Here is a 24,073-nt window from a genome sequence, read left to right on the forward strand (position 1 = left end):
GGTTCTTGCCCGTAAAGTCAAGGTCACAGCAGGTAAGCTCCCTTACCTGCTTCCCATCCAGGGTGTAGAGGCGTTTCACCACTCCCGAGTCCAGCTTGATGGCATCGGTGATGTCAGTGAGAACCTGTTCAAAGGAGTGAGCCGTCTTCTTGTTCAGCAGAATCCTGACAGCTTTCCGCGGCTTCACTCCACTTCTGATGATGGTGACCAGCTTGGGTCGAATGAAATCCTTATTCTCCCGCACCTCCGAAGGGCTCCCTTTGGCGGTGGCCAGCGAGGACACCGCCCGCGAAGCAGAGGTGGTCTTGACGTTCACGGACCAGTTGGGGTTCACGTTCTTGGTGTACTCCAGCTTCTTGAAGGGCTCTATTGAGCCACACACATAACTCTCTCCTAAGGAGGAAAGAAGCATATTTAAATTTACACTCGGGTAAATTCAATTCCTTTCTCTTACTCTCTGAATTTTCCTTTTCTACTTAGAAGCAAGCACTACTTGTGACTTTTTTTTTTTTTTTTATGTACGCGGGCCTCTCACAGTTGTGGCCTCTCCCGTTGCGGAGCACAGGCTCCGGATGCGCAGGCTCAGCGGCCATGGCTCACGGGCCCAGCCGCTCCGCGGCATATGGGATCCTCCCAGACCGGGGCACGAACCCGTATCCCCTGCATCGGCAGGCGGACTCTCAACCACTGCGCCACCAGGGAGGCCCTACTTGTGACTTTTTAAACAATGGGGGTATGATTAATGATTAATGAAAAAGAATTCTGCCTTCTTTTTTTAAAAATTTCTATTGGAGTACAGTTGATTTCCAGATTTTTGACTTCTAATCCGGCTCTGTCAGCAACAGATTGGTATTCTGGGGGAAAAAAAATCATCATTCTTCCCTTTCTTCATCTTCGGTTTGGTGATAGAAATCCCGATACTGAATAGCCCTCAGAGAGATATGAAATTGAATTCAAAATAGAAACTATTTGGGAGGATTTAGTTATATTTATATTTGCAGAAAACTTCAAAATCGGAGGCACCTACATTTGCCACCTGAGATAATTTAAAAACTGAAAATGCATCAGAAAACAGCTTCTAAAAATAGCTGTGTAATTTTTTTTTTTGATGGGAGTGTTTGTTTAACATTTTGTAAAGTCAAGTAAAATTCCAAAAATAAGCAGAATAACTCCTTTCCTTTTCTTCCTTCTTCACAGGGCCAAGCACAGTGATCCACACACATGTCACACTTGTTTATAGACAAAAAGTTTTGAGAGTCGTCAACTTACAAACTTCATAAACTGACTTTAAAATAAATATAACTGGGCTTCCCTGGTGGCGCAGTGGTTGAGAGTCCGCCTGCCAATGCAGGGGACGCGGGTTCGTGCCCCGGTCTGGGAGGATCCCACATGCCGCGGAGCGGCTGGGCCCGTGAGCCATGGCCACTGAGCCTGCGCGCCTGGAGCCCGTGCTCCACAACGGGAGAGGCCACAACAGTGAGAGGCCCGCGTACAAAAAAAAAATAATAAATTAATTAATTAATTTAATTAAATAAATATAACTATATAAGATGAAAAAGAGCTGAGGATCTAATGTACAGCATGGTGACTACAGTTGATAACACTGTATATTTGATATATATTTCAACATAGTATAATTGAAATTCACTAGTAGAACTTGAATGTTCTCACTAAAGAAAAAAAGGAAAAAAAATAAAAATATTTGAGTTGACGAATGTGTCAGCTAGATAAGAGGAATCCTTCATATATATATGTAAAATCGTCATGAGGTACACTTTATCTTACAATTTTATTTGTCAATTATAATCCAATAAAGCTGAAAAAAAGAAAATATACAAAATTATATTTTTTATTAAAAATGATTCCTTAACAGAGAATCATTTAATGAAGATACTCAAACTATTTTTTTTTGCAGGGTCTTCTACTGCCTTGTTCTCTGATATATGCCCAGCACACAGGACAGACCAGTGCCTGGCACCTCGGGGTACCCAATGTTTGTCAAATGAATAAAAGAATTATGGATATTCAGACTATTAAATAGATATGTATCACATAAAAAAGAAGGTAGGGCCTCCCTGGTGGCGCAGTGGTTGAGAGTCCGCCTGCCGATGCAGGGGATACGGGTTCGTGCCCCGGTCTGGGAGGATCCCATATGCCGCGGAGCGGCTGGGCCCGTGAGCCATGGCCGCTGAGCCTGTGCGTCCGGAGCCTGTGGTCCGCAACGGGAGAGGCCACAAAAGTGAGAGGCCCGCGTACAGCAAAAAAAAAAAAATAAAAAAAAATAAAAAAAAATTAAAAAAAATAAAAATAAAAAAGAAGGTAACACATGTACCATTAGTCATTATAAAGTGATTAATCCTGCATACACATTTCATAAACTTAGGTCAAAGCATTTTGAAAGTAAAGATCTCATAATGGCTTTTTTCTGTGTTAGTAAGTCTTTATAACTGGGAATAGGTAAAAATGCTAAAAAGCCTTCATAATTGCAGGTAAAGTAACCTAGGACTAATCCTACACAGCCCATTTACTTTTATCTAAATCCTTGTCCTATTTTTAAATTAACAGTGCAAATATCCAAGGCCATGGAATAGGTATTCACATAAAAATAACTGAACCAGGGTTTCAAAAATAGAAAAGCACAATTATACATGTTATCAAACATTTACTCTGCCAATGTTTTTAAAACATATTCCAATGTGTGTTTATGCATTATGTCTCACTAGAAGTGGTACAACTAGTAAGACTAGGGGACGTTTACCAGTTTAGGAAACCCCCTTTCTAGTCATTTAGCAGTTACTACTGGTCCCAACTATGCCTTCCTCAAGATCTACGTGGATATCGACACATCCATGGGGGCTGCAACAAGAGCGGTGTTTCTGAAGGCTTGGTGGAGAGACAGTGTGAATGTCATGGTGGGAAGGGAACTGGAACTCTGGGCTCAAGACCTGGCCTCTCAGCATGTGACTTGGGCAGGTCCCTTACTCTTCTCAGTGGTAGTTTACTCACCTGTCAGATGAAGGCTATGCCAGTGGCCACTTTCATCTCACCAGTTTTTTGTGACCATCAAATTAGACAGAAAAGGTCAAAGTGATCTCAAATGCAGAACTGCTACACAAGTGAAAATCACCAGAGGATGCACCGCACTAATTGTGCAGTGACCAGGTATTAACGCTGCAAAGTGTTCACTGTTTCTATGGTTACCAGTAGACCACTCAACTTGGGACCCATCACAATGTGAGGATGCCCCACGCTTCCCCCAACAAGACACACAGGCCCTAGCGGACAAAACCAGACTTGTCAGAACTCTGTGCTCACTGGAGATATGCCATTGTCCCATTATTTGGAAGATTATATACTAAGATAACAACTTAAACCAAAACAAAAACATGGAGTGGTTTACACTTCAAAAAGGAAAATTTTTAACTTCAGGAATAAAAAATAATTTTAAAAGGGAGGAATTTTCAAGTATTCACATAACAGTATGGAATGGGTTTGTTGAAAGAGAAAATAAACACTTTTTTTTTTTTTTTTTACATCTTCTTAGACAAAGCACACTGAAAATTTCTGAAAGCACGACAACTTTGAGAAGATAATGCGGGCTTGGTTCAAGCAACAGCAGTGAGAGGAAACTTGTGTTTTATCAGTGCTATCACTTTGAAACTTCTCTGCCTCGTTTATCGAATTCAAAGACTGGAATAAAATCTTGGGGAAGGGTGTGAGACTCCCATCAAAGATGATATTGTGTTAACAGGAAAGTGACACTAAAGTGAGAGAAAGGAGTGGCCACCAAATCCAAGATCACACACCATCCAGTGCTGTCATTTAGAATCTATTACACTATTCAGGAATTCAGGAAAAGCCAAGATGGGTTTCCATATGTTAATAAGCTTCTATTAAGTTGTAAAAATATATTTGCATTAAATCTACTTGACCCTCATTTTGTCTACTTTTATTTTAATCATAATTCCGAACTTCTTCCCATCACAAGAGACGCAGCCTCTGTCATAACGCAGTTAAAGTTGATTGTGTTTTCTGATCTTGTAAAAATTAGCTTTTTGGTTAATGTGTTAATATCATTGATAATTGTAAATTAACAAATGTAATTGTTCTGAATGGGAAAAGTACATAGCCTTGATTTGGTCAAATGGCTCTGGATAGCCAGGGTTTAATCTCTTCCTTAACTGGGCAGAGAGTTAAGAGATTGGTTATATTCTTGACTAGGGAATCATCAATAGGTTTTGTTCAAGACCTGACATGAGGTATGTGTGTTAAAGGCCATTCAAAAATAGCAAGATATTGGGGTGTATGCATCTTTTTGAATTATGGTTTTCCCCGAATATATGCCCAGGAGTGGGATGCATACACCCCAATGTGCATTGCAGCACTATTTAGAATAGCCAAGACATGGAAGCAACCTAAATGTCCAACAACAGAGGAATGGATAAAGAAGATGTGGTATATTTATGTAATGGAATATTACTCAGCCATAAAAAAGAATGATAAAGTCATTTATAGCAACATGGATGGGCCTAGAGATTATCATAGCAAGTAAGCCAGACAAAGACAAATATGCTATCACTTACATGTGGAATCTAAAAAAAAATGGTACAAATGAACTTATATACAAAACAGCAATAAACCCACAGACACACAAAAAAAGCCTGCTGTTACCAAAGGGGAAAGGGGTTGGGAGGGATAAATTAGGACCTTGAGATTAACATATAAACACTGCTATACATAAAACAGATAACCAACAAGGACCTATACTGTATAGCACAGAGAACTATACTCAATATTCTGTAATAGCCTATAAGGGAAAAGAATCTGAAAAAGAATAGATATATATGTATGTATAACTGAATCACTTTGCTGTACACCTGAAACTAACACAAAATTACAAATCAACTATACTTCAATTAAAAAAATAAATTAATTTAATTTAATTAAATAGCAAGGTAAAGTAAAACTTCTCATTACCATAACATGCTTCCTCTACACACTAAGCCATCCCAGAGTTTCTCGGTATAATTTCTACTACTACAGTGAAATAAAAGTTAATCTATCTAAATCAAAGTATATTTGAGCAAAATAGCCCAAAATGTGCTTTGAAACTTTTGGATTATTTACTATAGGTGAAATTAGACAAGGATGGCAAGATGGCAAAGATCATAGATGGTTTAAAGGAAATGGCACAAAAATCTACTTGGAGGTGGAGCTGGAAATTACTAAACATAATGACTTGCTCGTTGGTTATCATACTGTCAGTTTTGTTCTAGTTTATTAGAGCCAAAAATTTTTATGTTAAGACTGACCCTTAATTTGAAACGTAATACTCTAGGTACCTAGGACGCCCCAACAAATAGCAGGAACTGCAGAAGCAGCATCTGTCTGAATTGCTGTGGCATTTACAAAAGCCAAAAAACTAATACTTGTGTGAAGCAAAGAGAGAAAGAAAACAACAGTTAAAACAAAACAAAAACAAAAAAACAAAAAAAGAAGGTAAGAAAATGAAGCATGAAATTATGTCTGGATCCAATCAATACCTCCCAAAATATCAGAATATACTAACTTTTCCCTGCAAGGCTTAAGTATTTGGGGGACTTTTGAAAATAGAATAATTTCGTTGTAAGCATAATTTCGGTGTAATTTCGGTAAGCAGATTATTTTAGAGCTACCAAAGAGTCCTTGTTTTTTTCCCAAAAAATCACAAATGCATTTTTAAATTATTAGATTTTCTGTTATTCTTTAAAGTATGGGAATAAATTTTCTCTAACAAAGTTTATTAGTAAAAAAAAATCTGCAAAGTTAATGTCACTTGGCCACGGGCTCCCATTAAGAAATTAGAGAATTTGCACGTAAAAGAAATTCTCTTAGTCACTCTGGACAACTTCCAGTAATATGGTACCAGCTCCCTGGGTGACCAGGCCTGTGGAGTCAGCTAGGAAGGCATTCCTCCACGAGATCTCATATTAGGAGATACTAGAAGTCTGCCCTGTTTTTCCTCATTGCTAGAGGTTTTTCATTGGCTAAGGGTGGAGACATGTATATTCCAGCTGTGACATCACTTGACCTCGGTCTGAAAATGACCTAATCTCCATTCTTCACATTATTAAAGCTGCTTGCCCACCACCTATAGGATTCCTTTAAGTTCCAAATGTGGCATATTCAAAAGTGTCTTAAGTGAGGGCTCTGTGTAATATATCTCATTTTTCCAGAGTAAAGACTTTCTTATTGAAAACTCTGGAAATTAAAATTCACTATTGTGAGTTACAGTAAAAGCTGGGAAAGATTCAAATATATATTTAAATCTCTGAAACTGAACTGAGTTAAATTACATGAAAGATATTATTTATGGAATAAAATGTCATAAACTGCCTTCTGGATATTATATTTTATGAGCCTATCTCAGTATACACAGCAACATTTCATAATCTACCTGGAAGGTGCTGGTTTAAGAAGACGATTTTGATAGTGCTATCAAAGGTAAGAAAAAGGATTCCCAAAGGCACTTATGGATCATTTTTCCATAGAAGTCTTTCATTATATAATAGTACATAAAAATAAGCTTACTGAAAATAAAATGTGAATGTGTATTTTAGGTCTATGGAAAATGTCAACTTCTCAAATTTAAAGCAACAGAAAAATAACATAAAAAATTGAAGGATTCAATTTTTTTAAAATTCAAAACTGATATAACTGAAAACTAGAGAAACTAAAATAAGAAGGGGAAAACAGACTGACGACCTATAATACAACAGTGGGTTAATATAATGTACAAAGCCTATTATAATTTACAAAAATACAAGGGACTAAAATATGTGACAAAGGATAAAAACAAAATAAAATAGAAATAGAAAGTGCCACTAGGGATACTATAAATTGCTATCAACCCTTTTGGAAAGCAACATGGCAAACTGTATTTGGAGCCAGGAAAATATTTATTCTCATTGCTAAAAATGTTTCCTAAGTAAATAACAGAGCAATAAATAACAACATTGCAACAAGTACAAACATAATTAGCCATGAAATCTAAAAATTTTAAGCAACCTCTTAAATTCTCAGTAACGGGTATAACACCTGAAAAGAATCCTAATCCTAATCCTTTGACCTTGTCTTCAAAGAATTTAGAAAGAAAGATGTGTTTATGAAAAGATTCCACCACAAGATAAGTGATAATTGGTAAATAAGTGGTCCCAGCAATCCTAATTCAGAAGAGAAAAAAAAAGTCATTTCCCACTTCCCACTGCGTGATCAATGAAGAAAAACTGGAATTCATCCTGGCCCTGGAAGTGAGGGTCAGATTTTCATTAGCAGAAAAGAGGACAGCATTTCAGATAAAAATAAAACACTAATATGCTCTACTGAACAGTACAGTAAAGGGATAGTCTGATTGATAGTAATATGTCTTTCTCAAAAAATAAAAACGGTTCCAGGGACAAACAAGTTAAGAGTAAGACTGCAGTAGGCAACAAGGTCAAAGTGCTTATGCAAGACCAGACCCAGGTTTTAGAAAGACCACACTGGCTGTAGTGTGAAGGCAGGGCTGAAGGCAGGACACGGGGAGACAGAAGTCAGGAAGCTACTTAGAAAGCTATTCTAACAGACCAGGAGAGGAGCTGAAGAACAGAAGTTCACACCTCCGCATTAGGAACAGAGAGAAACGGCTGCTCTGAGGAGTACTTAACAGAATCAACTGACTGGATTGAAGAACTGGCAATTGATTGGATGCAGGGCTCATGGCAATAGGGTCAATGACAACACTGAAATGATGGCACTGAAACCTGTTTTGGCCAACTTCCCATATACCACAATAGAACAAATGAGAAGGGAAACATGTTTGGATTAGATGGTAAGGAAGAAAATGAATTTGGTTGTGCACATAATGAATTTGAAGTTCCTAGGAGCCAACCAGTTGGGAGATTTTCCAGCAAGCAGTTAGAAAATATGGGTCTGGGGTATGGGAAGGAGAGGCATGGGCTAGCTGCAGCTACGCGAACTGAAGAAAATGCTCAGAGAGACCCCACCCAGCTGGACAGGATGAAATCCAGGGCAACAGCAGTACGGAGGGTGCCCAGAGATGGAGGTGCCACTGAAGGGAACTGAGAGGAACCAGGTGCCTGGAGCCATGGAAACCGAGGGGTGGTGAGTACATGGCTGGGAAAGACCCAGACATCACCATCCGAGGCGCCAGGAACAGCAGCAAAGATAAGGTTTCCTAAGAAATCAGAGGCCTGGCCATTAGGAGGCCACATGTGGCCTCGTAACAGCCACTTCAGTTGGATAATGATGTCAGACTGCTTTCGTTCATTCATTTATCCATTCATTCTCTCTTTCCTCTTTCTTCCAGTGATATTTATTGAGTCCTTGCTCCTACCATGATAGACAGTGAGGACATCAATGGTTCCTGACTTCCAGAGACACTGATATAAAATAAGCAAGTATATTACAGTGTAATGATGCTAATCAAGGGGCTGATGTATGATTGGAAGTTGAGGAAGCAGAGACAGCAAATGCAGATATTTCTCATGGTAGAAGAGCCCTGGGTTGAGAGGTAAGCAAGACAAAGGCGAGAACTGTTTAGATTGTGGGAGACTTGTTCAGTAGGTTGAAGGGACGAGACTGGAGATGCTATTGGCAGAAGAGGTTAACTTAATGTTTGCATCAGTAGATCTTGTTGTAACCCATGCCATGCTACCTGTAATCCTCACCGCGATACTGTGAGCTAAGAACTAACAGACCTCTCCCCCCAGAGCACACTGACCCACGAGGAGCTAGGGAGCTTGCTCAGTGCCACCCAGCCAGGAGAGGTGGAAGCAGCATTCAGTTGCGGCGGGTCGGCCTGCGGAGCCAGGACTGCAGCATGATGCCATGGTGCACCCTCAGGAGAACACCCATCTTACCCTCCTCCCAGAGACAAGGAGGCCCCGAGGTGGGGGGTAACGGGAGACAAGCCAGAACAGAAGGAAGGGGCGGGACCACCGAGAGAAACACGATAAAGACTGGGGGCTGCGTCCTCTATGCTCGCGGGAGAGCCGCGGTGAAGCACAAGTGTCGTATGCGATGCTTGGTCGGTGGCCTGGTCCCTGTGCAGGAAAACTGGTTTGAAGCCCACTGTACAGGACAGGTGTCCTAAAGGACCTCATCTAAGAGAGGCTGTAATGGGAATGGAAAGCAGGGGCAAATACAGGTTCTATAAAAAGAAAAGAGAAAACAAGCTGAAAAAGGAAAACGAAGGTATAGTTTCAGCTTAGGAGACTACTCCAACAGTACAGGGAAGAGATGAGAACAGTCAAGGGGCAGGGATATGAGGGGTCATGATTTAATTTTTTTAAACGTTTTGCATCTTTCAAAATTTTCTATAATGCTCACTGTATAAAAATGTGCCACTCTTTCAGCTAAAAAAAAAATGGATAAAGATGATGTGGTACATATAAACAATGGAATATATATACTCAGCCATAAAAAAGAGTGAAATAATGCCAGCTGCAGCAACACGGATGGACCTAGAGATTATCATATTAAGTGAAGTCAGACAGAGAGAGACAAATATCATATAATATCTCTTATATGTGGAATCTAAAAAAATGACACAAAGGAACTTATCTGCAAAACAGAAATCGACCCACAGACATAGAAAATAAACTTATGGTTACCAAAAGGGACAGCGGGAGTTGGGGGGGGGAGATAAACCAGGAGTTTGGAATTAACATATACACACTAGTATATATTAAATAGATATAAATAACAAGGACCTGCTGTATAGCACGGGGAACTATATTCAATTTCTCACAGTAACCTATAATGGAAAAAAATCTGAAAAAGAATAGATATGTATGTGTGTATAACTGAATCACTTTGCTGTGCCTGAAAGTAACACAACACTGTAAATTAATATACTTCCATTAATAAATGGTTAATAAAAAAGTAATACTTTTAAAACAGTATTGAGGACTTGAAAACTATAATAATGGTGGTGAAAAGGAGCAAACAAACTGAAGAAATGTCTTAAGCAGAATCAACAGTAAGTTGTGACAGCTTGGATTTGCAGGATGAAGAGAAGGAGAAGCCAAAGGTGATGTTGAATTCGATGGTGACACCATTTAACAAGACGCAGAAGATGAGAAGAGGATTAAATTCGGGATAGCCTAAGAGAATGGGTTCACATCTACACACGCTGAGATGAAATGACTCAGGATTAGAGTACAGGGTGAATATATCCAGGTGGCTGGAGCGCTGAAGAAAGGCCTGATCTGGGACTAACTGGCCTTAAAAGAGTGGTTAAAATAATGGAGTTGATGACATCACAGTAGATGATCCAAAGACAGGAAAGTGAAGGGACCTGTGTATAAAGGTGAGGCAAGTAATGAGGAAAACAGAAAATCACCCTTTGAACACCTTCCTAATCACTGGTACAGGCAAAATCCAGCAAGAAATGCCAAAATTCATGGGTGAAAGTTACTTACATAGGCACAAAGTTCCTCCTTGAAATATGTATTAATTACAGAGGGGGAAAGAGTAACTTTAGAGTGAAGATAACTGGCAGACACCTCCTTGGTTAAATGGGTCACAGTTAACCTCACCAGCAACCAGACATGGCAACAGCATATACTCCTGAAATGATGCCCTGAGAAGGATGCAACCTCACTTCTGTGGAATCCTTGCCACAAATGCATAACTTCAACCTAATCACCGGGTTAAACCAAGTTGGGGGACATGCTACAAAATAACTGACCAGCACTCTTCCAACTGTCAAGTCATTAAAGACAAAGAGAGATTCAAGAACTGTCACAGCTTGGAGGAGATGAAGGAGACAGGACAGCTAAATGCAATGTGTGATTCTGGAACAGAAAAAAAGGCCACTGGTGGAGAAACTGGTGAAAGCAAAATAAAGCCCATAGTTTAGTTGCTGGTATTGTTCTCAAGTTAGTTTTTACTTTTGATAATTAATACCATGGCTGTGTAAGTCATTCCCTCATGAGAATCTGGGTCAAGAGTATATGGGAACTTTCTTTGTGACACTTCTATTAAGTACAAATTAATTTCAAAATAAAAACCTTTAAAAATGAGGCAGGGGCTTCCCTGGTGGCGCAGTGGTTGAGAGTCCACGTGCCGATTCAGGGGACACGGGTTCGTGCCCTGGTCTGGGAAGATCCCACATGCCGCGGAGCGGCTAGGCCCATGAGCCACGGCCATTGAGCCTGCGGTCTGGAGCCTGTGCTCCGCAGTGGGAGAGGCCCCAACAGTGAGAGGCCCGCGTACTGCAAAAAAAAAAAAAAAGAGGCAGGTAGACTGGAAAAAATAGAACTGAATCCTTTCCTCAAATATTATACTAATATGACTTTCATTAGAATATTTTTTAATGAAAACATAAAAACACTAGAAGAAAATAAGAGCAACAATTTTATAATCTCAGAGTACAGAGGACCCAAGGGGCATGAAAATCAAGCCATAAATGAAAAGACTGATTCATTTGATTATATAATTTTGTTAAATCTGGCAAAAAAAAAAAACCCACAATAAACAAAATCACTAAGGACAATCTGGAAAAAAATACTTGAAATTAGCATCACAAAGGGCTAATATATTTAAAAGAAAAAAAAATCCTAGAAGTCAACCAAAAAAAGACCCCAACCTGGTAGAAAAATGGTCAAAAGCTATGAAGAGACAATACATATGGGAACATGAAAATTAAAACTATAAGAGGATAAATGCTTTTCTTTCCTTAACAGATCAGCAAATGATAAAACATTTGGTAAAACACTGTCTTGTAGAAAAACAGCCACTCTCATATATTACTAATGGGGAGTACAAACTGGTACCAATTCTATGGAGGGAAATTTTGCAATGGCTCTTAAAAATTCAATGCTTGTACCTCTCTATCCAGCAATATTACTTCTAGGAATTGATCCTAGGCATATTCTCCTACATGAGTGGAAAACGTAACATTCAAGGATATTCCCTGCAAAACTGTTTCTAATAACAAAGGATTGGACACAATCTAAAGGCCCATCAATAAAAGACTGGTTAAATAAAAAATGGTACATTTGTAAAAAGGGTTACTCTGAAGTCAGGAAAAAGATCACAGTGGTTCTAGACTTGTGTTATGCTATATCGTTACGTGCACAAAGCAAGGTGCCAAACTGTGAGCACAGTATGTTAACTTACAGGCAACTGATATGTATCTTCTTAACAAGCACTGGTATCTCTGAGGAGATGGATACTCAAAAAACTACTAGTAGACTGCTGGCCACAGGGGAATATTAGAGAGGCATGTTTTATAGCTTTTCAAAACGTAATTAAAAAAAAAAACTCAATGCAGCAGAGAGAGGCACAGAGTAAACTAGCGAATTAGAGAAAAAAGCTAGATGACACCATGTCAAGGGAAAGGAAAATTGCCAAGAGAGCTGGGGGCCCTGGAAATCATGGTTGGAGAGAGATTCCCTGACTGTAGGGTGAAGTCTGGGTTTATTCCTGAGAGGTTAATTCTGATGGGGACTTGGGAAAAGCCCTTATGCTGGGGCTCGGGAGTCAGGCAGTGTCCATGGTGGGGCGGGGGTGCGCCGGGGGGGCGGGGTCACAGCATGTGTGGGAGCCGAGTAAGAGAGGGCCTTGTTTCTAATACATGCAGAGCTCATGTACCAATTAACTTACGTATATCCGGAAGATAGCATCCTTGCATCGTTTTTATCCTAATGCTTAAAGGGAACGCTCTGGCCCTTTCAGACCTACATTCACACAAGATGTTAAAATATGTTACTGAGACAGTAAAAGGATCAGTGGACACCAGGGGTTAGGGGCGGGGTGGGATGAAGAGGAAGAACACAGGATTTTCAAGGCAGTGAAACTGTTCTGTGTGATACCACAGGCTTGGATACATGTCATCAGAGCTCTGTCCAAACCCACAGAAGGTACGACACCAAGGATGAGCCCGCGTGTAAACTACCGACTTGGGGTGATAAACGACGTGTCGGTGCCGGCTCACTGACTGTAACAAGCGTACCCCTCTGGTGACAGTGGGAGACGGTGTTCACATGTGGGAGCAGGGGGACATGGGAAACCTCTGCTCAATTTTTCTGCCAACCTAAAACTGCACGAAAAAGAAAAGCCTGTTTAAAAGTGTGGGGAAGGGGAATGCCGAGTCCTCCACACACATCACTAACACCTGAGCAACCCACAGAGAAAAACCAATCAATCAGTTGCTGCTTGGTATGTACATTACATCTTTCTCCTAATGGTTCAAAGGTTTTAAGTGTTATTCCTTAATTTATCCTCACAACATCTGCATAGCTACAGTGGAATACAAACGGTGTAAAACTGGGTAAAAAGAGGCAATATTGGGAAAATGAGGCCACGTCTCAAGGTGAATCACCCGCAGAAATAGGCCTGTAATTCAACTTTCCTTGTTGAGCATCATGGCTTTTTTTAAACATATAAAGGCCATTTTAAAAGCAAACAATTAGGAGTGTCATCCATGGTCTACTCTGAAATGCATGCATGTACATGTGTGTGTATGTAAACATACATGCACAGATAGACACACAATGAAGCATATACCCACACTCATACACACACACACACACACACCCCACTCATACAGTTATACTCCAGGCTAAGAGCTAGCTTTATCAACATTTTTAAGCCAAATTTAGGCATAATAATAATACAACAGTGAAAGTGACCAGCAGACTGCTATAAATAAAGAAACTCACATACGTCATTGTCAGAATTTCTAGTCTGAGATAAGTGAGAATGAACAAACTCACAAAAAGCCATTATAAGTCAGATATACTTGTCACAGCACTCACTAAAAGGATTTAACTTAAAATGCAAACATCATCATATTGGAAGGGGAAAAGAGAAGCTAATAACATGCACTGACGTTTACATAAAATTAGTATGTAAAGTGGGAGCTACGAACCTAATGATGAATATGAAGCAACGGTTTGCATTTTATCAGACTAAGCAAAAAACATAATTGACAAAGAGGCAAATCTAAATGAATTTCCAGCTATTTCAACACTAAGTGCAGCTGCATGCGAATTGTCAGTGTTATAAATGAAAAAAAAAATCTGTTTAAACTGAAAAAGTTTTTTAAATGCAGCCAATAAGTGAACCTACCTACTTTACTGAAGTTACCATTTATTTAATCAGAAAAAGGTATTTTTTTTCAAAAAGGAATTTTTTAACATCAGAATATTCAATCTGCAGTTAACTTCTTATTGATCAAGGAGAAAGGTGTTTGGAGGCAAATGAAAAAGTAAAGTGTTTCTGGGAGCAGTATCTGTCATTCCTGGAATTAAGTCAAGGTTAAAAACATTTGTTTTCAAGAAGAAGCTAATACAATAAGATTTCATTTAAAAGCCACTAAGAATATAATATATATATATATCTCTTAATCACTTTGCTGTACACCAGAAATTAACACAATATTGTAAATCAACTATACTTCAATTTTAAAAAGCCACTAAGAATACCCCACTCAGTATCTTATTAGTGGCAGTTATGAGCTCAAGTGCTGGTACCAGCCCTCCTGGGTTCAAATCCTAACTCTACTATTTCTTGCTGTGCGACTCTGGCAGATCACTTAACCACACTGTGCCTCACTTTTCTCATCTTACTATGAGATCATTGTGTACCTACCTCCTAGGATCACTGTGAGAATGAAAAACATTCATACATGCAAGACACATGCTCAGTATCTGTGAGCTATCATTATCATCATCACTCAGGACAGTAGTCTCTCTCTCAGGGCAGGTGTTCTTCTGTGCTAAAAAAACTGACAAAGAAGATGGTGGCGAGCATGCCATGATTTTGCTGGTCCCTGGATATAAAGTACTGTCATTTCCCACCTCTCACACCTTCTCCTTGGCGGATGGGAATCATGGGAATATCTCTGCCACTTCTGACTGAAGATCGATCCTGGGTGAGAAACTGATTGAAGTAACCCTCCCCCCTCACAGATGTTGCACAAGTGACTCTAGACCAGAGAATGCCAAGCCCAGGATGTCTTAGAAGGTGCTTTGAGATCCTGGCATATTTTCCCTACAACACCATCAGCCCTCAAAGGGATGGCTTGGTGACTGCTCATACACCTGACTCTGTACTTGATCTTTACCCAGATCCTTTGGAATATCTCACCAAATTATTTATCCTGCATTTTCCAAGGTCATGAAAAGACAAGGCACAAAAATCAAAGCTGATACACAAAGATTTTATGTTCATTCTTCCCCTTTAATTTACTGGAAGTTCCAGCATCTGAGAAGGAAAAAGGCCAAGTCTACAGGCATCTTGGCAGGGTGATGAGTCATCGAAAAGAGATGTGAATTCCCACAAAATAAACATAACCAAACCCCTCCACACCCTCTCAAGTGCAGTCACACTGTGAGTGGACAGGCATCCCTGCCAAGGGATCAAGGGAAGAGAAATGGGAGAAAGACAGAGAAGCCCTCAGCCTTGAATCACATACAAACTCTGATTCCAAAGGAAGACCAGAGTGCTTGCCTGTGTGCAGTCAGGGCATGGCATTCATCCAGGATCCAGACAGACTACAGGGCCTGGGCAAATACATCTGGAGTAAAGATGAACTCGGGGTAAAATCAAGCTCTCCCCACATTCCCAACTTCCTTTCCCGTGTTGCTTTGCACTAATATTTCATGAGGACCTTGAGACCTCAACTTAGAAAAATCTACTCTCCGAAGAGGATCGGCTACCCTCATTTACATCTCAGCATGAATTTAATCCCGGTTATTTTTCTCCCAAGTTACTTTACTTCAATTATGATTTCTAAGGTGATTAAAGACCTCATGCCCTGTTCAAACAGGGTCAGTCCTGAGACACATATATTCCAGAGGAGGCAACCTACTCTGCTTGCACAAGACACCAGGCCTCTTCCGTGGACCCAAATAGTCCTATTTCCACATGAAATGTCTAAAATAGGTAATCACTGTTAACCTACGTTAAACTTAACAAAAATAAACTGAGCAGATTAACTCCTCAAATACCACAGAAAGACAACAATCCTTTTAAACTTAAAATCAGTCAAACCTTAAAACAATTTTAAAATTTAAATGTATCATATTGGAAAGAATAGCCAGCAAATCTAATTTTTGGTCCAGCAACAGCACTATCTTACCATGTAGGCACAGACATATGTCACCTGAATTTTGGGGCCTCAGTCTCCAGTGATAAAAATTAATAGGTTTGATACCTATCTAAGATTCCTTAAAACTCAAAAATTTCATGATCTATTAGTTATTTTCAGTTCAAGTACTTTCAGACATGTGGTAGCAAAAGTTCAATTTGCAGCTAGAAATAAGAACTATGTGATTAAAGATATAAAAATGGACTTTCAAAATTAACGTAGCATGGGTGTGAGAAAAAAGAGAGAGGATGCTGTAGAATTAAGACACTTTTTCCCTCAGCCCATTATTATAAGCTACCTGATCGAATACCATTAGGTTTGTTGGGTTTTTTTTCTGTTTACACTACTGTACAGACAAGTGAACTCTCCACCATGTGGAATAGTAAGGATCACAGCCACAAGGCTGAATGCTGCCTTCTTAGAGATCAAGCAGAAGATGGTGAGAATAATATGGACCTGTGGGAACCGAGGCCATATGCCCTAGGGTCACTTGGGAGGTATCTCCCAGCTCTCACCTTCCAGCAGCTGGTCCAGGCTGGAAATCTTCTTGAGCCCATCAATGGTGTAGATTGTTCTCACCCCCTGGGGCAAATTCACGTTATCCGACAGAGTTCGGGTCAAATCAGCCAGCAGGGCCTCAAAAGATCGGAACCGGTCTGGGGAGATGGCATACACAATCCCTTTGAAGTATCGATCTCCGTTTCGATAGAAACGAACTTTCTTGGCCTTCTTCTCGGAGCTGAGGGTCTGCAGCGTGCGGGTTCGGTAGAAGCTGCAGTGGGCGCTGTGCGTGGGGCTGGGCAGCCCATTCACCCGCGACCCTCGGCTGTATCTCTGCGCCTTATCCCTTTCATCGAAGTGCTCCAGCTCCATGTCTCTGCCGAAGGACATGACGGAGTTAAAGTTGAACCTGGGAGGCACAGAAACACAAACAGCCACACAATGATGTTATTTTAGCACCCTGATTTGAAAGGCTCAGCTTGAGAGCAGCTGATGGAGATACTGCTAAAATCGATGATATGTTTAATATGAATTGTCAAGCTGGGAGAGAAAAGACAAAGAAATAGAAGAGGCAGACCCAGTGGAAACAGCTCATTAATCAACCCCAGCTTTGTCAGAATACGGCTGTACGCATTGACCACCTAGAACGTCAGTCACAACAAACCTTCCAAAGTATTATTAACCCGATTTACAGATGAAGAAATTGAGGCACAGAAAAATTTCTCCAAGTAATTCAGTTGAGAAATGCCTGAATCAAGAACTCTGCCCCAGGTGTGTCTGACTTCAAGGGTAGGTAGGAAATGAGCTTTCATTTCACTACAGGGCTAAAGATACAAGATATAGTGGTGGTGGTGGACCAGGAATCAAAAGAGGGCAGGTAGCATTTAAGAGTCAGATTGTAAACATTTTACCTAGTGTTTGTACTCTCCATGGCTAGACCAAGAGCAAAAAATCTGTAGATTCTACCAACTTAAAAGAGATTTTCCAGCATATTCACATACTGAATTGAAATTTACTTAAAAAGTGGACTCACCATAACTCATTTACTTATATTTAATGCTCAGATAAGGTGGATTAAAAAAAGAAGAAGAAGAAAAAGGAAGGTGGGGGAGGGAGGAGAAAGGGAAGGAGGCAGGGGCAGAAAAGAAGGAAAAAGGGAACCAGCACAGCAACAAGAACAACAAGAAGGAATGGAAGTTACTTCTCTGGGGGCACTTGGCCTTTCCTCCCACTAAGGCTCTCTCTGTCTTTGTGGCTGAGAAAATCGAGATTTGAAGATGCTGACCGAGACTTGACCCCGTATGAGCTGCATAACCTTGAGAAATCTAAAGATGTTCAACATCTTTAAGGCTCGATTGCCTGAATCACAGGTGGAAAAGGTAAAGGTACCCACCTCATAATTAACATCAGCTATTAAATAAGTTAAAACACGTACAGCACTTAGGGTAATGTCTACCCTGTGATAAGTATTAATATTTTTATTCATAAAATCTGCCTCTCTGTTCCTGACTTTGTCACAAAAAGAACTAGTAGGAACAGAATCTCTCCCTCCGGTAAGGGAGGCTCCAGGTGAGCTTCCCCCACGCCCACCCCCCCGCCACGGATTTCCATCTCATGACCTTCTAAAAGGTGCACCTGTGCCCCTACGGGCCCCATCTGAATTTCCATGGAGGCTTGTCATCAGCAGCTGCCTGTGGGATCAATTCATCCTTGCTCAGGGGTTAGCTGATTAGGGCTCATGTTGTTGCCCCTCACGGGGGGTCCGTGTTTTAAACAGGGCAATCTAGGAAGTGGGAAAGCCTCAACATTCAAAGGAAAGAAGTTTTAACGACAAAGTTTCAGGCAATATTGAAATAAGAGTTTAAGGGAACTGGAAAACTGGGGGCAAGAACCTTACACGTGCTCCCCAAATCCCACCACACAGACGATGTCACCTTTCCGAAGGTCAGTCCAAACCAGCCCAAAGTACTGCCAAGCCTCCCTGACCTTTCCTTCCCGCTCAGTAAACTGACCTCTGATCCATTCAGAATGGCTACAAATTCATGCTCAAAAGCTTCATACACTGCTAGAGGCTGTGCACTCCTGAAATGAGTGGAGTGGAAAAAGCTCACATTTATCGAATGTCTATGACGTGCCTGACACTGTTACGTGGCGATCAACTGCTGTGTCATATGCTAAACGCTCCCTCTAAACCTCCTGCCAGTCCAATGAGGGAGGGGATATTCTTGTGACTGAGGATGAGTGCAGGATGTATCCAGGGTCCCAAAGACAGAACTGAGGGCCTTGGGACTTGAACCCAGATTCACTCCAACTGCCTCTGAGCTGGCACTCCCTCCTTTCCGACCTGTGCACTCTGTCCTAGAGGCCTAAACCCCCTGGGATTGGCCCATCATCACATGTAAAGTAAGGTGTTTAAAGCCCTCACTCCTCACTAGCTCTGTGACCTTGGGCAGGCCACTTAACTGCCAAAGACATTGTGTGCACAGAGATCAGGCAGTGGTTGCCAGGCCATCAGCGTTTTCACCTGCTCATGATTCTAGCGCTGACCCTGCTGGGGGGAGGGGGCAGTGGACTGGGATTCAATCCGGAGCAATTATTAGTTCTGTGGGGTTTTTTCCTCCAAATACGAAAACTGCCTCATGCCACTCAATAACTTCGCTTTTAACAGTCTAAATTTGCATTTTCCAGAAAAAATATACCATATATAGGTAGGTATGAACTGGTTGCATTGATTTTGAAGTTAGATAACTTCAAAACAATTATTAGTTGATATCCAATCCTTCAGACAGCTATTAATTAACAGAGCCAATATTTTGCCCATGATATCATAACTGCTCCTACTCTTTTTAATTATTTGTTTTTAAAAGGAGTTCTTTTGTCTTCCAAAAGGGATGTGTGTGTTGGGGGGATGATGCTGCCAGTACTCAAAAACCCATGCCACCTCACTAGACTCTTCAAACTTCGTAAAGTGTAAAGGTCAGATTGGCTGTTGAAGGTTTTGTTTTATTTTTTAAATGCAGTGATCATTCTTCCAACCCTAGGCATTTCCTCCCAAATCCAAATAAACCAAAAGAAATCATGCAGGACATGCAGAAAGGATGGCACAATTGTGTCACCAGAGTGCAAATCTAATTCCAAGGGGCTCTTGTTGATTCGCAATCTGCAAAGGTCAAATAATTTAGCAATTGTTGGAATTCCCTTGAGGGAACGGGCTTCTAGAACCAAGAATTCCACACCAAATGGAAAAAAAAAAAAAAAAAAGGTCAATTTAAAATAGAGAAAAGTTAATTTTATTTGTATATTTCTCCCAACTGGATCATGTGTTCAACCACAGCAGGGCCCACATCTTTTACTTCCCTTCACTGAGTCTGTCCCAGAGTAGGCAACGATGTTGGTGACAAACAAAAACCACACTCCAAGTGAAATCATTCTCAAGGCTACAGCTACCACTAAATGAATGTCGAAAACCACGCTAGACATCCTCGTGTTCCAGATATTATGTGCGGCTTCAAAATAGGTATTCTTTCCCTTGCTTGGCTGGCTCAGCAATTCCATTGGCTTAGTCATACATTCGAATCAAGAGCTCCTGAAGAAGATTCACTGGGCTTCCACAGGTCCCCACTTTCTGCAAGGAAGCTGGCTAAAGGATACAGCCACCCGTTCACAGACCATAGATGGCTAAGGGCCTGGGCACACATGTGTCCCGGGACCGAGAAGGTAACCGCACCACCTAAGCCACAGAGGTCCCAGAGGCTTGGGTGGGGAAGACCCGGCCTGGATCTTATCAGAGATTTTCCTATAAACACTGCCAGGCCAAGAAATCAGCTTCTTCGACTGCTCTCTATGGGATTTCTCACCATTTTGAAGAAACTGTGTGTTCATCCTTCTCTAGATGAGCACACGAGTTCCTGTTTTGGCGATTACACACACCCCAAGAAATAATTTGGCATAAACGCTACCACATCTAAATAGATGCTAGACCTGGAGGTCCCAAGGCACATTTTGCTAGTGGGATTAGGATGTAGGTGGACGAAGGCACGCACGAAGAGGCAAACACACCTTCAGTGTGCATGCACCGCCCTGGACACACATATCACAGGATGTGTGCATACCTTTTACACGGTTCCTACATATAACCTCTCTTAAAATCCTTCTGACCCGCATTCATGTGACATTTCATACTTAAAAGGCTGTCCTACTTTCCCGGCGAAAAGAGGTATATTTAGGAACATTCATAAAACGTATTCATGGAACACCCTGCCGTGTGGCCGCTGAACGCGTGTGCACCAGAATCTGGACACACATTCATAGAGGCGGGGAGAGCAAGCCGGCCTGAATAAAACCTTTCAACCGCTCCATCTCCTGCAAGCATCTCCTGGCCCGATGCAGCAGCGATTCCGAGCAGACCCGGTTTTCAGCAGCGGCCTCTTTTGCGGGGGGCCGTGCGGGGCTGGGCGTGCGTTTCCCGCTAGGAGGGAAATGCCATTTCCTCTCCGCAGGCTGTTAGCACTGCAGGTACTAATTTGTACACGGGGCAGCCACGCTGTCCCCGAGGGAACTCGAGGCCCCGCAAACGTGCTTGCAGCACCCACACTGCAGTCACCCCCCGCGCACGGATCGCCCCGTCCTCAAGCACACACCACCCTCCCGGGCCCACGGGGAAGCACGCGCACAATAAGAGGCCCGGCCCGACCACTCCTTCTGGGCGCACACTTGGTCCTCGCTCCGCGGCTAGTTCTGACAATGACAAACACCTGGCCCAGCTCCTCCGCCCTAGCTCTCCATCTCCACTAACAAGGCGGCCGAAAGAATGGGGGCCCCGCTCGCCCGACTCCCCGTTTTCAGTCCGGTGGCACCAGACAAAAGAGGCAGGTGCCAGCAGCCCCAGGGCCGCCTGCACACACCGCCCCCGGCCGCGGCCCGGCAGCTCCTTTCGAGGAACGGCGGGAAGGGCGGCGGCGGCCGAGGGGGCGCCCGCCTGCCCTCCGCGCCCGCGCTCCCCCGGACCCCGCGGTTGCGGGAGGAGTCGGCGCTGCCGGGCCCCCGGAGGGGCCCCCCGGCCGGCCCGCCCCTCGGCTCCCTTCCCCGGCGAAGGCAAACCACGCACCGGTCCGCTGAGAGACGCCGCCGGGGGTCTTTGTGGCCGCGCTCGGGGCCGCCTCCTGGTGCTGTCTTCGCGGGGCTGGGTGCGGCCTGGCCGCGGGGCTGCGGGACGGCGGCGGGGCCGGGGCTGGGCGGCGGCCGCTGCTGGACCGCGGGCGTCTGGGCTGCAGCCGCTAGCGGAGGGACGCGCCTCGGCCGCTCCTCATCGAAATGCGGCGCTTCGCACAGCCTCACTCCTGCCTCTCTCCGGAGGAGGGCGGCGGCGGCGGCGGGCGCGCTCCCTGCTTTAGCGGCGCACTCGCTCCCCCGCCCACCACGCTCCCTCCTCCTCCTCCGCGTGCGCGCCCGGCGCCCCCGCCCCTCCGGGCAGAGCGAGCCCACCACGGCTGCGCCCGGGGCCTCCTCCTCCCCTCGCCCTCTCCCGCCGCCGCGACCTCAGTGCATCTGGCTGGAGCAAACCCCCCAACCTCCCCAGGCCCCGGGAATGGTTGTCTGAAGATTGGGACCGATCGGTGGTGGACCTGGGGACAGGCGGAGAGAACGTGGACCGGGTCTGAACCAGGAAACGTGCAAGGCGGAGTCGTGAGGTGTGGCCGTGAGACCCCCTCCCTCAGGGGAGGCAAGGGAAACAGTTCCTCCCCCCACACACACTGTACACACACTTCGATGTGACCTCATGGTTTGACACCTTTCCCAGAATCATGAAAGCCAACGTGATGGCCCTGTCATCACTTCTCACCCAGGACACATCCATGCAGCACCTCCTGGGAGGACCATCCCCAGACCCTCCCAACCTACCCGCACTAGTGTCACCCTCAGGCCCCCTAACTGGGAAGGGCCAGATCTGCGCATAGATCCCACCCATCATCTCCACTTGACCCCCAGACTTGAGTCACCCTTGAAACAGTGATCTCTGCTTGGAGCTGAATATGTGTCACAACAGGCCCTTGATAACTTAAAGGCCAAGTTTCGCTACTGGACCCCTCGTGCCTGCCAAGGCTGGCGGTCAGCTCTGGAAAGCCCCATGAGCTCACATAAGCCTCCGCCACACACACACACCCCGGGGGGCAGGAGTGTTCTCGAAGCTCAGGCTGCTCACAGCTTCCTCCAGTTTTTGCAGGGAAGTCCAAGAATCAGGTCGCAGACTTCTGGCAAACCTTAGCCTGGTTCATTGGGCAGCCTGAATTTTGGTCCAGTTAACCTCCTGACTGTCCCTTGAGACATGTATTTGTCCCAAATACTGTATTTACACAAATAAACGTGCATCCCTCTCTTCCTGAGCTTACACTTTTCAATAGAAAATCAAAATTTTTTCTGTCAGCTGAGCCATTATGTATTTGACTAGTTATTATTAATAAGAGCTATTCTGAAGTACTTTCAAAGTATTATGTAAATACTAACTAACTACCCTTTGTTATAAAAGGCAGCTCAAAAGAGATGCATGTTACATATTCAACAAGTGCTGCAATATTTATTTTTGAACTACTGAATAGCCCAGGGATGAGAGTACAGTGAACTCACCAAATTAACTAAATGCAAAGTACTGAGCCTGTTCCTTCAAATTCTAATCAGAATGAGGGCCAAGGGGTAAGTGCAGAGAAAGAAGCCAAGTGTATTTTGAGAAGGGAAATCAAAGCTTCTGTTTATCTTTCCTGTGACAGATGCCAACTGATTTCTGCCAAAATGCTAAACCAAGAAATATATTCCATCTCCTTGCCCCTATGGATATTCTGTCAGGGTCATTTCTTAAGCACTTTAAGTAGCTCAACTGTATCTTACCTCTTTCCTAGGTCTTCTCTCTGGGATATGCAGATACTGTCCAAAGAAACACCTTTGAGTTTGATTCTCCCAGTTGCAATGTGCTCTCACTAGAAATAGTTGGGCATCATTAACCCTTTCAGGACACCAAAGGGCAACTGATAACTAGGTGGGCACACTGAATACTACCCACCAGCCAATATATCATGGTCATATCATTTAGCCAGGACAGGAGGATGGTCACAAATGGCACCCAGTGACCTAACAGAAGTAACTACAGAAGGGCCTAAATTATTCCAGGGTAGTCTTCAGCAAATCTAACTGCTATTCAATAATAATTCCTAATTGAAGTGAAATTTAATCAGGAAACTCCTAGTTCAACTAATTTTCAAAAACCGACATTTCTTCCAATACATCACAAGGATACTGACCAGAGAAGTGACTGACCCTTTTCTCCATGAAAATCTGAAGGCAACAGAGGTCTCACTCTAACTCCCCAAAGCTAACTCTTTTTAAGCTGTGTACCCCAATTGCTGCTCGAAGCAGCCGCAGCTCTGCATCCTGCAAGAT

At 42.9% G+C, this 24,073-nt stretch overlaps 1 protein-coding gene across 3 annotated transcripts in view; it reads right to left on the reverse strand.

Moving 5' to 3' along the window:
• The window catches only part of DCLK1 (doublecortin like kinase 1), a 323,007-nt gene extending 300,946 nt beyond the window's left edge, over window positions 1–22,061 (reverse strand). Inside the window, exons 1-3 of one of the 3 annotated variants that reach the window (XM_082602552.1) lie at window positions 21,750–22,061; window positions 16,657–17,051; window positions 47–393 (exon numbers count right to left, since the gene is read on the reverse strand). In XM_082602552.1, the coding sequence (XP_082458678.1) occupies window positions 47–393; window positions 16,657–17,032 (723 nt within the window). In that variant the 5' untranslated portion in view covers window positions 17,033–17,051; window positions 21,750–22,061. The remainder of the gene's footprint in view (window positions 1–46; window positions 394–16,656; window positions 17,052–21,749) is intronic. The other 2 variants (XM_082602551.1, XM_082602550.1) reach the window with 2 other exon arrangements.
• Between the last annotated feature and the right edge of the window lie 2,012 nt (window positions 22,062–24,073).

Source organism: Mesoplodon mirus (assembly GCF_964341445.2).
Source record: "Mesoplodon mirus genome assembly, chromosome: 17".
Lineage (NCBI taxonomy): Eukaryota > Metazoa > Chordata > Mammalia > Artiodactyla > Ziphiidae > Mesoplodon > Mesoplodon mirus.